The sequence below is a fragment of the Danio rerio genome, chromosome 6 (assembly GCF_052040795.2).
Source record: "Danio rerio strain M-AB ecotype USA chromosome 6, GRCz13ab, whole genome shotgun sequence".
Lineage (NCBI taxonomy): Eukaryota > Metazoa > Chordata > Actinopteri > Cypriniformes > Danionidae > Danio > Danio rerio.
This window is the reverse complement of record NC_141026.1, coordinates 34,653,675-34,670,689: the sequence shown is the minus strand read 5'-3', so window position 1 is coordinate 34,670,689 and position 17,015 is coordinate 34,653,675. Positions and strand designations below refer to the sequence as shown.

The following is a 17,015-nucleotide window of genomic DNA, read 5'->3' as shown; positions in this document are numbered from 1 at the left end:
TGAGTTTCTTGAACTGCACACTGAGATGACTATAAGAGTATTTATTTAGCAAAATATTCAACGTAAACAAAAGGTACATAAAACTACATAATGCTGAAACAAAATCACTTTTTTTGCTTTTTCCATGAGGATTAAATAAACTCTCAAGTTGTACCATGGTTATTAAAAATGTAATGGGATGAAGTAAAAAAATTAAATTAAAAAAAGTGCACACAGGAATTGAATACAGGTTTGACACTTTGTATGCTAAATTCACCATCAGCTCTTATGATCATGTAACAGGCCATTTTGTACACTAATACAAAATTGGAATGATGTACCAAACGTCTTAACACTTATCTTTCCTTTTACTTCATGGCAAAAACACTGATAGTGTGAGGAGCATAGATATATGTACAAATAAATAAAATTGCATTTGTTCTTTTTATGTCTTCGGTCTTCACATGTCTAGCTTCCGAAGGCTCATTCTGCTAAAAGAGTCTCTAAAAGAAAGAAAAAATACACAGTTATGAATGACGGAGAGTAAAAATGCTCAAACAGTTATATTAACAGTTTAAAAAATCCCCATCAACAACTCGGCTACCTTGTCAAGCCGTCCTTTTGCTGCATGTTAAAGGGTGAAAAAAGAGGTTAAGTACATTCCAAACTCCCACAGCTTTTAGACAATAATGTCCAATATACTGTGCTCAGCATAATTGAGTACACCCCATTCTGAAAATGAATATTTTTATCCATTCCTCCATGAATACAGGAAATGTATTTTGGTGCATTTAAACAAAACAGATTTATTAAACAGATATATTTATTAAAGTAATATTGTAGTCAACAAACAAATTTAGAAATTGAAAAACAACACAATTAAATTCACGCAAAATATTGCAAAAAAAAAAATACAACCTACAAAATTTAAATTGTTTTTTCCTCTTTTTTTTAAAATTTGCATTTAATATTTTTTTATAATATACACTTGGGTGTACTAGTTTTTGGACCGATATCGTAAGTAATTTTGTTAGATAAGATCTAGATTTGGCTTTAGTACTGACTAATCTAATGTATACGCACAAATATAATATTATAAAGCTTCCGATTAAAAAATATCAATTTAAAAGATTTGTGTGGGGTGTACTTGTTAATGCTGAGCACTGTAAGTAACCCAACTATTACATACAGCCTCTGAGTTGATTAAAATGAAGCACACGGCCTGAAGATTATATTTTACATAATAGAGTACCCATTTACATAATATACTTTCATTTTGAATCAATTCAGCAACCTTCTTGCTGTGAGGTGACAGTGATACCCACTGCACCCCCCATTTCTAAACCAAAAAATTATAAATTTTTCTTTCATATGTACTAAACTGATGAAAGTGAACTGATGTTTAAGGGCTGTATGGTGAACCCTGTGACTTGGTGCAATACTGAAATATTAATAGCGCTCTTCAAAGAGCAGCTCACACCATTATTCATTCATACAACAAAGTTTCTGCAGATTTATTTTTTCATGTGTTAAGAGCGTTTGCTGTGAATTTTTGTTGTCTGACCTGTGCGAGTTGACCTGTAACACGGGTTTGTAGAGTTGTGGGATCTTCCTGTTAATGAGAGGCTGCAGAGCTTCTTTCAGCCGATGGTAGTTCCTCTCCAGCTCTCTCTGATACTCTTTTTGGTCTGGACCAATCAGACTCTTATTTTTGCGTAGGGCATCTTCACACCTAGGGAGGTCATTAAAAGTTGAATTTAGGCAGTTTCAAATAGTAACTGTATTACTGCAAAGTGCATTAATCTAGGGGCCTTCACATCAGGTACAGATACCATTGAGACTGAGAAAAGAGCACAATACCAATGGTAAACACTGCTGATAATAGCAGTGTTCTCATCCAAATATAGCAAATAAGACTTGTGCGCCAAACTGGAATATCCCATAATACATTTGCAAATAAAGCACTGTTTCCACCCCATCAGTCAAAAAGTTCAAAATCGTCACTTCCTGCTAAACTGGCGCCAAATATATAAAATAAATAAATGAGATTTTGTCTTGCATAATAAATTACTTGCACCTCAAAAGATAAAATGCAGTGAGTGAACGAACGGTGGAAGCAAAGCCGTTCAGGACATTTCCGGTGATAATATGAACCACTTTAGCTAAGGACTTTTAGAACAATCAAAACAACATTTCAGTGTTGTTCAATGTGGTCGGTCCATTGGTTTGTTCATTAATGCAGTCCCATTACAACACAGGTGTCAAACTCAGTTCCTGGAGGGCCGCAGCTCTGCAGTTTACCTGATCAAACTAATAGACTGCTTGTACTTGTTTGATACTCAGAGGTGTGTTGAAGCAGGACTGAAACTAAACTGCAGAGCTTATAAGAAGTTTATCTTACACGCATGACTTTTAATGCACATTTTCAAAATGTATGCTCATCTTAGAATATCCATTATGCATTTTAATCCAACATTCCAAAATATGCATACAAACTAGGTGGATAAAAACAGCTATTAGCTTTGCTTAATGAGTATGCCTTGTAACACTTTAAAATACTGTGCTGAGGTCTCATTTAAAAATTTAACCACTTTAATTGATCCATAATAATTAAAAAAATGTAAATAAAAAAACTGTATTCCACCATGTTCACTTTTAAGAAGGTTTCTACACAAAGCTTTATAAATGAGACCCCTGGGGCCTCATATCAACGCTGCGTACATACACACTGCGCTGTTCAGACCCAACTGCATTAACCATGTCAGCTAAACTCTCCCACTCTATTTTTTTCTTTTGTTATTAATTCGAGGACAAACTTGCAAATAACACCTTTTTTCTCCGGTCTACCTCCAAAAGGAGCACCTCCAATTCACATTCTGTTCAAAGTTTCTCTTTTTGCTTGCTTTTGCCATTGCTTTTTTATTTGGTTTTGCCAAATTAGAGTCATTAGCATATTCATACGGGAGGCAAGGAGAGGTTTTGTGCTCTTGCATGTTGCGCTCAGTTTTACATTAATTCGGATGTACAAAGAGAATATGCGTGGCGTTCTGTGTAGGCAGTGTTACATACATTTGGATTTTTTTCTGCGTACGCACATTTACAGGTTTGTGCGTACGCAATGTTTTAGTATGATTTCAACGCAAGTCTTCGTACATGAGGCCTTTGGTGTTTTGTAAGACATGTACCCGCCTGATCAATGTACACTTTTTACCGGAAGTTCCTATCCACTTAGCACAACGGAAATGTTTCAAGGTGGACCCAAAAACATGATGGACCCTGCTGAGATATGGATGTTATTATGTCATGTAATCAGGATATTAAAATGTACTTAAAACAACTCCCCTTTCAAAGACCACCAATCACTTCACTGAGCAACAGTCACTGTGTCATGACCACAGGCAGCATAATAACACATCCATATCTCAGCAGGGTCCGTCGTGGTTTTGGGTCCCCTAGAAACATTTCTGTTGTGTTACCTTGATATTTGCAAGTGTTGTGACCGATTTGCAGCGCGTTTCTTTAGTTGTTTGTGTTGTGACCAATTTGCAATACGCGTGCAGTAAAATTGATAAAGATCATTTCTTTATTTGCTGGTGTTTTTTGTAAATGCATTTGTTTTCTTAAATTGCAGCGCATTAAGCTCTCGGCCACCGTAGTGCCTGCTCTGAAGTACAAGCTTATAAGTTTCCTCAAAACTGTTCCCAGCTCTTGTGGAGCAGACATGCTAAAAGCCACCTTAAACTGTCTTTTGAAAGCATTTAGTATCAAACCTCTTGGTGAAGTCTTTGAAGCACAGTCGTAGTTTATTATGGTGCCTGTAGAGTTTAGGATCACTTGGGATCTCGGACAGAAACACCTGGGCCACCTCGAGAGGACCCTGTTGAGTAAATTGTGACATTATATACTCAATTTAAATCTGTGAATCTTTTTTAAGATATACATTCTGTGGGTAAAAGTTTTTGATACTTCTGCTTCAAATGTATTATTAGGCTCGGCGAGTCACCTGGTTAACAGTAGTGCCAACAGACCCCTGTAGAACCATCTGCAGCATTTTGGCATCAGACGGATCTTGATGAGTGGCGAAGGCCAGCTCCTGTGTCTTCTTCTGCATGTCCTCAATAGCTACTTCAATAGGTGTGGAGATGATCTGAAAGGCACATATCAACATTTAAAATCCTTCCTCAACCTAAAGTGAACTAACAAGCGTTTACACACTCCTAGTAAATACCCACAGAGGCTTTCACATTGACAGTGTGTGTCATATTACGAGCTTAACATTAGCACAAGGGGATACCAGACACACACAATCAACTGGAACAAAATATTTAAAATACATCACATTAAGTTTAGATGTAATTTTTTTTTCCATTTGTGTTTCAGATTTCCTTGGTACACCTTAGGTTTCAACTTTTGAGCTTGTAAGCTATTGTGGCTATTTTTTAAGACTTTGTTTAAGACATTTTCAGAATATTTTAAGACCTCATCGCCACTTCGAGTTCTAATCAGTATCAAACTATTAACTTACTAAACAGTTGTAGTTAAATAAATCAACAGATGCATTTAGGCTCATTTCAGTGGAAGAAAACAGATGAACAGAGACCGTACGTCCCTTTTCCTGTTCATCATCAGACAAAGCAGATGATTGTTTTTGAAGTATCCAAATGAAAACACTGAAACAGAACCTCAATGCTTAACCAAATATGGACAAAATATAATTACAGAACAGGTTCAAATATGAACAAAACCAAGTTTTGGTTTACTTCCTTTAACAATTAATAAATAACACCAGAAGTTTAAGATGATATCATAAAGCACAGCCAGTATGCTTGCTTTATTTTACATATAGGATGTCACTTTTCACTACGAATAAAGTACACAATCGTGAATTCAAAAGTGAAAGCAAACCATTCAAGAGTTGTTCTTTTGTCTAGTTTACCGTGTAGCTTAATAATGATTAAGATCTTAAAAATGATTTCGACTTACAATTGCACAGTCCAACATGTTTAAATTATGTAATGCTATTTTAAAGCTTTTGAAATGTGCTTTTTATTCGATGTTTGACGTGATCTCAACCGAAACACGAATGGGATGGTGGGACATAGTGTAGCCCCTTGCCTTTTTAAAAAACAGCTAATAGCATTTTGGTTTATCAGTGCTTCGCCAGTGAGAGTAGTTGAGCTCAACTGCATCAAATCATGCATGCTGAAGGCATGCCAGATCCAAAAGAGCATTCGATTGGTAACCATTTGATGACAAACTGTAGTAAAAAGTGAACGTTGATCCATTTAGGCCAGAGGTGTCCAAATTTAGGTCTTGGAGGGCTGGTGTCCTGTACAGTTTAGCTGGTAAGTTAATATAGTATATCTAGTAAGAGCCTAATTAGCTGGTTCTGGTATTTGATTAGGGTGGGAGCTAAACTCTCCAAGACACTGGCCCTGCAAGACCGAGTTTGGACCCCCTGATTTAGGCGGAAGTGACAAACTACAAGCCTTCCATGTTTATAACCAATTTTATATCTTGTAACTGTGAATTTTGTCATCGTCACACTAGCTTATAGATATCCTAAAAATAGTCAAATAGTGATACTAACATCTAAACAACTTTATTTTAATTTCATGGAAGCTTTAAAATGAGCACTGTATTACTGCATATGTACCAAATGATGCTTTGGGGAAATACAGTGTCTGAAGGGTTGCAAACCCCCTACAAGCTATGCAAATGGGGTGTGTGTTTTTACCTCCTCTTTGTGGATGATGTTGATGCGGGTCTTGATGTAGGGGAACGCATGAGAGGTAGTAAGGATGGTTTTTCGTTTGAACTGTTCATGTAAGTCACCATGAGCTCTTCCATCGAGTGTGAATGGTGTGCAGTAGACGAAGCGCCGCAGGTTGTAGTTCTTATCAAAATATGTGATGCGGTCCTTCATTTCATAAGTGTCAAAGTATGGTTCAACATACGTGATCTGAATGAAGGCCTGAATAATGAAACAGAAAATCATGTCAAATATTTTTGTCATCAAATCTATACAAAAAGTAAAAACATAGTTCCAGCGCTTCCTGAAAATAGTACTTCTTTAAAAGAGTTTCAATTTCAGACATATGCAAATATCTGGAAAGTACTGAAAAAAACATAGGTCCTTGAAAGTGCTTGAATTAAATTTGGTTTTGGTTTTATTTTAACAATTGTATTAAATTAAATTGTATTACCAGTATTGAATTAGACACACTTTATTAAAGTTCTTTGAACATGACTTTTTAAAATGGTCAATCTCTGAAAAATTCTAAAGTAAATTTGAAGTGTAATTGAAATATTAAGTATAGTGATACTTATACATATGCCGAGGTATGAATTACAAAGGTGTTTAAAATGAATGGTGTTATAAAAAGTTCTTGAATCTGCAGTTCATGAAAGCGTGGGAATCCTGTAAAGAGTAATCAAATCTAAACACTGCACCTTATTTGGGTCCAGTTTACACTTGTCGACTGGATTTGAGTCTTTGATGACTTCAACTTGATCCTCACCAAACCTTTCACCATAAAAACTCTGAAATTTAAACAGAATTGTTACAACAGCGAAGGTTAATTGTGTAAAAAAAATAAATGGAAAATGTAAACCAAATCAAATACCTCAAGTCGATGTGAGATTTCTGCCAACTTAGTGATGGCTGGCTCTTTATACACAAACTCCTGCTCATCCAAGTCACCAAACTTAGAACCATAAAATCCAACTCTGAAATAGGTGCCAAACATCCTCTTTCCATCCTGAAACAAACAAATGTGTCATCTTTAGCAACCAGTTTTTCAAATGCCGGATAACACAGAAATAGAAGTCCTGTTGATACACGTTGACATACAGTATGTCATGGGTTGACATTCTAAAACAGTTGCTCGTAAAGAAAGGTAAAGTGCAATGAGGCAAACATAACATTTTCTCTTGGCAGCAAGTTATCAAGTGACAAAAGCCATGTAAACATTGTCTGGCACATGTTTACATAAACTGCATTCAACACTGGAAATAGTGATGCAATTGTATAACACTGAAATACAGAAGAAGAAGAAAAAACAGGCACTAACACAATATTATTTTAACATACCACATCTGAAAATATTCAACAAAACTTCAGATAAAAAGAAGAAAAAAAAAGCTTTCAACCCCTTCACCTTCACTGCTTGATTTGAATTATTGTTATTATTATTATTATTAACATTAATAGCATTATGTCTTGTTTGTTGATTTTAAAATACCATTCAAAAGTTTGGGGTGAGTAATATTTTTTATGAAATTAATACTTTCATTTAGCAAAGCAATTTATTAAGATTAAATAGAGGGTAAAATGTATTGCATATTTAAAATTTTTATTTCTTTTTGCAGACACATTTTCAGCATTTACCCTACCTGACTAAAGTCTTGTCATAAATCATTTGGTATCAAAAGTGGTTTATATGAAAGGTAAAAGCCACTTATTTTACCAAAATAAAATATGATTATGCCTTGATTTTTAATCATTTAATTAGAACAAAAAGGTCTGACTTTACTTAACAGAAATCATGTCCAGTATAGAATATAAAGTCATGGTGCAGTGGAAAAAAGAATTAATATTGTGTATGACTCCCATGAGCTTGGAAAACAGCATCCATACATCTTTACAATGACTCAAATAATTATTAATAAAGTCATTTGGAACAGCAAAGAAAGCATTCTTGCAGGACTCTGAGCTCATCAAGATTCCTTGAATTCATCTTCAATGCCTCCTCCTCCATCTTACCCCAGACATGCTCAATAATGTTCATATCTGGAGACTGGGCTGGCAAATCCTGGAGCACCTTGACCTTTTTTGCTTTTAGGGACTTTGATTTGGAGGTTGAAGTATGAGAAGGAGCGCTATCCTGCTGAAGAATTTGCCCTCCCCTGTGGATTGTAATGTACTGAACAGCACAAATGTCTTGATACCTCAGGCTGTTGATGTTGCCATCCACTCTGCAGATCTCTCACACGCGCCCATACTGAATGTAACCCCACATCATGATATTTCCTTCACCAAACTTGAATTATTTCTGTCAGAATCTTGGGTCCAGTGGATTCCAGTAGGCCTTCTGCAGTATTTGTGATGATTGGGATGCAGTTCAACAGATGATTCATCGGAAAAAATCTACCTTCTGCCACTTTTCCAGATTTCAACTAGAAGTCAAGTTATTATTTGTTGCTCTAACAACTGTGATCGGAGACAAGACTTTTGTCAGGTAGTGTGTAATAATAAATACTTCTTAAACAAATAAATAAGTATACAAAATTGATCATGAAAGATCACGAGCCACTGCAGGCCAATGGCTTTTCTATACAGTAATAAATGACATTGTAAACAATTATAAAATGTTGTTACAGTTTAAAGCTACTGCCATCTATTTTAATATCTGACAGTTTCTTAAAAATGTTACCAGCCCCGAACTATTGCGCAACATATATGTAGGTTAATGTATTTGATCTTTTATAGAAAGTAGTAGCTGAGAAGAAAGTAAGGATCTCCACATCACAAAAATCGAATTGAAAAACATGAGAGTTTGAGCCAAGATGAAAGACAGCAGCAAGAAGCAGTTCTGAACACAGTATGACCTTTCTCTGAAAACTAGATTAGAAGAGGTGGACATGACAGGACAACCAAAGAAAACCTGACGTCCTTAAACAGCAAGTGAGCAACATCTGCACTCCAAAGAAGAGTCAAGGAATGAAGCAAAACAATGTTTATGATGCAGGAAGTGCTGAAAACGTGTCGCTGTGGCCCAATTCAGAATGCCAGACTGAAACGGTTACGTTAATAGAAACAGAATGATAGACAGAACTAATATGTGCGGGAGTTACAAGGTAGGCAAATAAAGCACAGTAAGAAAAAAAACAAAAAAAAAACAAAGAGTTGTTGATTATAGTTGTGTATGTGTAGAGAGCCAGAAGCATGTCTGAGTGCTTTACACACAGGAAGTGAAGTATCAGTCACGTGCAGATAAGGGCTGAACTAAAGCAGACCAACCATACTCAGACTTCTTTTTAGAATTTTGGTCAGTATCTAACAAGTGTTGATGGACAAATTTCCATTAAAATATATTTTCATAGCACACATACATTTGAATTCTGAATTATTCACCCCTTGTATATAAGTTTTTCCAATTTCTGTTTAACGGAAAGAAGATTTTTTTCAACACATTATTATCTAAAAATAATAGTTTTAATAAGTCATTTCCAATAACTAGGTTAATTAGGCGACCTAGGTGAGTTAGGGTAATTAGGCAAATAACTGTTTAATAATGCTTTGTTCTGGTGACAATTGAAAATATATTGCTTAAAAATATTGATATTTAAATGGTTTTTAATAAATTAAAAACTGCTTTTATTCAAGCCAAAATAAAACAAATAAGATTTTCTCAGGAAGAAAATATATTATCAAAAATACAGTAAAAAATTCCTTGCTCTGTAAAACATAGTTTGGGAAATATATATATATAAAAGATGAATAATATTTCTAATTTATTTTTTTAAAGGAATTCTAATTAATTCTAATAATAATTTTATAATTTAACTGTATATAGTACTCTTAAAATAAGTAGCTGTGCGTTATATTTGTAGTCATAAATTGTTTTCAAGAGCGTCTTTTAACTAGAATGCCGACTAACATCATCAAAAGTAGTAAAACGGTAGTCATGCACTCATTGGCCACTTTATTATGTACACCTATTCAACTGCTCATTAAAGCAAATATGCTATTAAGTACAACTCGACGTAGACATTAACACTAAATCATATAATAAATGCTACTTTTCAAAACTCCATCAGAATGGGAAATAAAGTAATGTTAGTGACAAACATGGAATATAATGTAATATTAATATAACTGCTACATACAGAACAGTAGTCAACATTTGAAGCAGATCAAAAAAACTTTTCTAAATCATCCAAAGACATGAACGAATGTTGTGCAGTAGATGTAGACCAACTTCACATCTTGACAACTGTACTTTAAATTATAGAGGCTTGTTTAAAATGATTGTTAATAATTTAGCTTTTCTGTCAGTCTGGACAAAATTTTTATTTTATTTTTTTTTTATCCCGTAAAACTATTCAAATTAGCACATTTAAATCAATGGACATTACGATATTGTGGAAATCTTGCGCTGCAGATTGCAGTTGTCTGAGATGGTTCAGCCCCTCTCTGGTTCAGTGTGCTTGTTTGTTCAGTCATAGAAAGCTATAGAAATAAACCCTCAAACTATGAACTTACCACAAGACACAATAATTAAAGTGGGAAGAGGAGGGGTCAGCAACCAGGGAAATAAAAAAAGGAGAGAACAGAACATTTTAATCAGGAAACCAGGAAACTCTTTGAAAGACTAACAAAACAAACATACACAAAACAAACAGCAATACTACCAAACTCCATAAATCCATATCTTAAAAAACACACACAAAAAGACTAAAACCCAACAATAAACATGCAAGAAGGAAGAAGCAGGCACAAAAAGGTCTTAAAAAGATTAAACAGACACTTAAGGAACAGTGCATTCCTGGTTTAATGCTGTAAATAGGACAATTTTGGTTGAGTTGTTGCCATGCAGAAAAGTAAAAATGAACACTAGTAATACAAACAGGTGTAAATTAGAACTCAGGGATCGATTTAGTTTGCCATAAAACAAAAGCTAGCATAAAGAATAGGTCACTGGACATCACTTTGAGCACGTCAATATAGTTTTGGAGTTGATGATCACCATGGCAAGTCCATTTAAAGAAAAATTAAGCATAATTTGCCAAAATACCAAAAATTCAGATTTAGTTTTTATCTAAAATATCACTCTCATGTCATTCCAAACCTGTATAACCGATTTTTATTCAATAGAACACAATAGATCAATTTGTAAAGCTAAAAACACAGGCTGCTTCCGAAACCGCATACTTCCACACTATATAGTACACTAAAATCAGTATGTGAGCCAAGTAGTTTGTCCGAATTCATAGAATTCGAAAATCAGTATACGAGAAGTACCAAGATGACTTACTACTTCCAATGAAATTCTGAAGTGCGCATCCCATGCATGCTGCACTATCCCATGATTCCCCGCGAGAGAATTTATGAATGGGAGTGAAGTGACACAACTTACGCAGGTAGGGCACGTGACCATGACAAAATGGCGGATGTAGTACTTTATTCATACTTTTCACATTCATACTGTATAGAATGTACTTTTCTAACGGTCGAGTAGTACGTTTAAATTTAAACTGAGTAGTAGGCGGTTTTGGATGCAGCCACAGTGTCTGCTCACTATTTAAGTATCTTTGGTTTCGAAAGTATTCTCCCTTTCACTTTTTCCATTGGTATGTTTTTTTAAAGTGTTGTAAGCTCTGAACTGAACCCAACACTATCATCTAAAATCAACCCGCAATTCAAAATGTCTCCATGTTTTATAAAAGAAAGAAAAGTCACACGAGATCGTAACAACATGAGGGTGAGCAAAATTAAAGAATTGTCATTTTTGAGCAAAACAGTTCTTCAAGATAATCAGCAAGACTCGTGTAAATCGAACCCTGTGCTTTTGAGACATGGTGAAAAGACATGGATGACAGTGCTGATGAAACAGTGTGAAAGAGGCGAACGAGGGAGTGAAATGACGCATTCATGAATAAATCTTGTCATTAGTGTCACAGTGGCTTCCATGCATGGCCTGTCAATCTGACAATGTTAACATTGCTTCTCCTCGAGAAAGAGAGAGGAGGATGAGAAGACGAGAGGGGATGCTACTGTCCGGACACCACTGACAGCAGTCCCATAGGAAAGATAATAAAAAAAAGAGATGAAGGGATGGACGAAGAAATGAAAAACGTCCATAAAAAAGGTTAATGGGTCAAATTCACAGCAAAAGAGAGTCATGATAAAAGCCCACAGCTTGCACGTATGGGCCAAGCATTAACCATGAAGTTCAGCACCTACCTCCCAGCCTGTGCTCTGTGTAACAGAGAGAATACAGCACAAATCAACAAACAGCTCACAATCGCCCCCTGCAGAAACCCAGACTCACCTTTATGGAAAACCATACACTACTGTTTAATAGTTTGGGGGCAGTATGATTTTGGGAAAAGAAATGTACAGTTTTATTTAGAGATTTAACTAAAAAAGACTTAATAATGATACAATATCTAAAAATAAATCAAATACACTATTAGTCAAAAGTTTGGGGTCAGTTTTTTATTATTACAAATTTTATTTAATAATTTAAATAAAATTATTCTGTTCATCAAGAATAAAAAAAATAATAATAATAATAAATAGTCAAATACTTTTTTATTAAATATTTAGTTATTACTTATTGTATGTAGTATTAAATTAAATTATTACTCAAGTCATTGTTTTATTACTATTACCATTAAAAATAATAATAATAATAATAATTATTATTATAATTATAATTATTATAATAAATATTAGAGTGATTTCTGAAGGATCACATGACTGAAGACTGGAGTAATGCAGCTAATAATTCATCAATAAAATCACTGGAATAAATTATTAAATTAAATGGTAAACTACTTTTGAACAGTTTTTTTATAGTGCAATAACGTTTCACAATTTTACAATTTGTGCTGTATTTTTAATGAAATAAATGCAGCCTTGGTGAGCAGGAGAAGCGTATTTTAAAACATTTAAAATCCTACTGACCCCAAACCTTTGACCCGCACTGAACGTTTCACTGAACTTTCTATCATTAAGGAATTTAAGCAGAGCTAGGGAATAATTTTTTTTGGATGCTAATTAGATTATATTTATCTGTGTTTTAAGCAGGGCAGGTGCCTTGGCTGGTTTAGGCTTGTTAAATATGGTAGTAGGTAATGGAACGTCCCTTTTCTTAATGAATGATAATTAATAGATTATTCAAGCAAATTGTTTTAAAAACAGGTGATACAAATATTCTGCGCCAGTTGAAACACAAAAATAGACATTATTGTATCTAAAATGTAACTCATGCAATATTGAATTGAACTGTTTTATAAATAAATAAATATCACACTTGTGATTCTACTCATAATAATAAAAAAAAATAAACATTTGAGCATCAAATTAACAGCATCATGTGGCAACCTGGAGCAATGCCACTAACAATAAAAATCAGCTTTACCATCACAAAAAAAGAAACTACATTTTAAAATATAGAAGAAGACTTTTTTTTAGATGTTAATATTTCTCATTATTACTTTGTGTATTTTTTCATGCAGCCTTGGTAACAATGAGAGACTTAAAAAACTATATAAAAAAAATCTTACTGACCCCAATCATTTAAATAGCAGTGTATTTTGTTAGACTGTGTCTGCCATACAAGACTATGCAACCCTACCGTACATACCACATGCAATAATATAAAATAACTAGATTTTTTACATTTATAAAAGAAAGTGATTGTACATCATGATAGATTTTGGGTGGCATGCCAGGGTTTCCTATAACAACTGCCACATTAATTGTTTTTTTACTTGTAATTATTGTTTCATGCTGCTATGCAACCACTTGTTCACAAACCAAGATCAAAATCCCCCCTATGCATATATGCTAATCTGCTTTCCTCCTTTCACACACATCTATGTGGGATTTTTTAAGCGGGCATCAAGTAAAAACAAAATCTTTGGTTTTGCTCAAATCATCAACTTATTGTACAGTATGAGCAAGACGCACTCACACCAACAATAATAACTATTAACAACTATTCAGAACAGCCACAAAAATAATCACAAAAAATGGTTGAAATCATATTTAGAGTGTTTTTTTTTTCTCCGCTTATGAACAATAAAAAATATTGACAGCAAATTAGAATTATTCCAAGCTAAATCAGCTAGTGGTTTTAAACATCAAAGCTGCTAATAAGAGTTATCAATCTTGGTGTGAACTCCACTGATATTGCCCATGAACTCTCACAGACGAAGAGATAAACAGTCACGCATTCATGTAAACTCAAAGTCTCTTTCACGTGTCACACAGAACTCAAGTCTGTTTGTATACACAACAAAAATGTTGCCAATGTAGACAACTGGCTGATTGTTGCTTTGTACTACAGTACTAGGGCAATCATACAAAGTCCAGTTGTCTTACACTGCTTACGCTTGTTGTCTTACACTCAGCTAAACCGAGCATCTATTTTAAGCATGATTTTGTTGAACATAAGCATTTACCTGGTGCACGATTTTGCCAAAGGCTTCCTGAAGTTTACCATGAATAGTGGCAAGCTTCTTAGCATCCCTGTTGGCCTCGTGAATAGGGATGAGCACTTTGTAGACTTCATTGACCGCTTCGTACATGCCAGCCTGGAGAGAAATGATGATAAGAGTGGCTGATGCCCTACAAAATATCTGATGTAATACAGTTATTTGATGGCAGACCAGATGTTTTATTTCACTCAAAATGTATTACAAAAGTATTTTAAGATGTACTGTAAATATTTGAATAACTGTGGAAGGCTAGTTTCCTAAATGGTGCCTGTTTTGCAATAGCATGTCACACTTACAAAACATGATAAATGAAATATGACAGCATTATAGGTTTTACAATGTTTTGTATGACCATTTAACAGTCTTCCTCTGAGCCAGGTTAGAAATATTTATTCAATTCTGAAGCGATTTGCATAAGTATGAGATTATTTTGTGTCTTATCTTGATTTAAATGTAAAATAAATAAATAAATAATAATAATTATAAATGAAAGAAAAAAGTTAACTTGATCTACATTTTATCTGTAGGCATTTTACTACATCTAAACAGAAACAGGTTTATTTACAGATTTATTTACCTGTGTTTATGTGATGTTCTTTTGCATTAAAATTAGTAAGTTTTGCTTAGATAATACATTCTGAATTAGTTTTTTTTTTTTTAATTAAAATAAATCCTTTGGCATTTGACCTTTTTTTTTTATTTCGATAAACATTTTATGCTGTTATTTACTTATTCTTTATAAACATGCATATCAGTTTCAGTTTCCTTCTTTTCTCATTCAAAACATCACAATAAATTGTAATGCAGAACGGATTTACGTAGCATCAGACCCAACAAGAAAATAAAAACATCACACACTATAAAAACCTAACATAATAAATAAGCTTTTATAATTCATAAATATATAAAAATATAGTTATATAAAATATAACCCAATAAAAAAAAACTCAGAAGGGAGTAAATTAATACTTAAATAATTATTGCGCAGTTTGTATGTATAAAAAAAAAATAACAATTTGTGCAAGTTTAACTATTTGAAGATTTATTATTACATACTAGCTATCAATAGTATTTAAAGTACATTATTATTCAAACATTTTAAATGACAGGATAAAAACAACAACAACGATTATATTAATAATAATAATATAATTATAATAATATTTTACATAACAACTATTAAAATAAAAATAGTTTATAAAAATAACTGCTATTGTAGAAATAATGCAGGGGATACAAAGGATTAAGTGATATGTTATCTATTCAGCATCATCAAATTTGACAAAGTTAATTTCATCTTTATTTTACTAGGAAATCTCGCTGATATTGACAACATCTTTAACAACAGAGACCTGGCTAAGCTCAATATTAGGACTTTCTTGCAAATCAGTATAAGAAGTTTTTTCTTTAATCAGGTACAATCTGGAAATTCATTAGAAATTATTTATTAATAAATACAAAACCACCAATATGTAATTCATTTACATCTATGATAACGTGTTAATTAAAAAAAAATAACAAATGAATGTATCCAAAACCATTAACTTTATATTACAAAGCAAATGACTAATTATAATTACTATTATGTAGTAAAAAAGAATCTGCTAATATGCCACAAAAGATATGTATTAAATAAGTTGCTTATTCATAATGAAATTGAAACATCTGAATATAACCAAGCCATAATAAATATGAGGTCTTTTAAATCTCATAGTAAATATTTCCCCAAAACAAAATGATTACCAAATTATTTATAATAAAATTACTGAATAACAGTACATATAAAACTGATTATATATTTTTTAAAAATGAAAGTGAAAATAGAATACAGCTAAAGCTAAAATCAAGAACTCACCATAGAAAAGGAGGCTGCAGCTTGTTCCAGCAACCCAACTAAACCTGCTTCAGTGAAGTACTTCCCCGAGCAGATGCCCTCCTCGTCTGGAGACACAACATCATCTGACACAGCGGACTCTTCCAGCACATTAGAGGAAATGTTCTGCAATGTGACAAAGACATCAATAATATATCACAATCTGAAAGTAAATGACTGACACTGAATCACAGAGTGTGGTCAGAACCTGAAATGTGACACAGCCCACAGGCAGGTACTTGCGGTCCTCCAGCATGCTGAGGTATTCAGCCACCAGGGCGGCGCTGTGGACCAAACACTGGGCTGCTTCTGCATGGTTATTTCTCTCTGAGTGTTTGCCAGCCATATTCTGCAGCCAGGTCAGTCGTAGGTCTGGGGATGTCTGGTAGCCTTTAGCAATCCTGTAAATAACACACACATGATATTTGTTTTAAAAAATGCTGGTGAGAACTGAAATTTTTCTTTATGTTTCGAAGTAAAGCTTGTTGACCTGGTCATTGTATTTTTTTAAATCTTATTTCTAGTAACTTTCAAAAAAGGGAATAAAAATGTAATGATAAAAGATTTAGGGTGGTAAAATGTAGAATTTTTAAGAATAAAAGCTTATTAATAATATAAATATTTATACATTTAGAGTAGAAAATAATACAATATATTACATTTTATTACAATTTAAACCAACATATTTTAAAATAGCATTTTTCCTTTGATGGCAATTCAGAATTTTCAGCATTAAACCACAAAATATATATTTTCAGGACAGTTTGATGAAAATATTAATATATTTTAAAAAAACACTTATAATTTATTTGTAGATTACATTCCTTCACTTTCAATAAGCATCTGATAAACAAATTGTAAATTTCTCATTTAAAAAAGTAATTTAATAAGTCAAGTTCATTTTTTGTTAGTATTATTATAATACTATTAA

At 33.4% G+C, this 17,015-nt stretch overlaps 1 protein-coding gene across 50 annotated transcripts in view; it reads right to left on the bottom strand.

Moving 5' to 3' along the window:
• Positions 1–26: 26 nt before the first annotated feature.
• Positions 27–17,015, bottom strand: part of dock7 (dedicator of cytokinesis 7) — a 79,432-nt gene continuing 62,443 nt past the window's right edge. For 13 of the 50 annotated variants that reach the window (XM_087257492.1, XM_087257496.1, XM_087257494.1 and 10 more), the window contains 10 exons: positions 16,293–16,485; positions 16,067–16,210; positions 14,176–14,307; positions 6,606–6,740; positions 6,433–6,522; positions 5,717–5,953; positions 3,983–4,126; positions 3,750–3,856; positions 1,544–1,711; positions 27–482 (listed from right to left, as the gene is read on the bottom strand). In XM_087257492.1, the coding sequence (XP_087113618.1) occupies positions 440–482; positions 1,544–1,711; positions 3,750–3,856; positions 3,983–4,126; positions 5,717–5,953; positions 6,433–6,522; positions 6,606–6,740; positions 14,176–14,307; positions 16,067–16,210; positions 16,293–16,485 (1,393 nt within the window). In that variant the 3' untranslated portion in view covers positions 27–439. Of the gene's footprint in view, positions 483–583; positions 604–1,543; positions 1,712–3,749; positions 3,857–3,982; positions 4,127–5,716; positions 5,954–6,432; positions 6,523–6,605; positions 6,741–10,246; positions 11,963–14,175; positions 14,308–16,066; positions 16,211–16,292; positions 16,486–17,015 lie in introns of all 50 variants that reach the window. The other 37 variants (XM_087257497.1, XM_087257501.1, XM_087257500.1 and 34 more) reach the window with 4 other exon arrangements.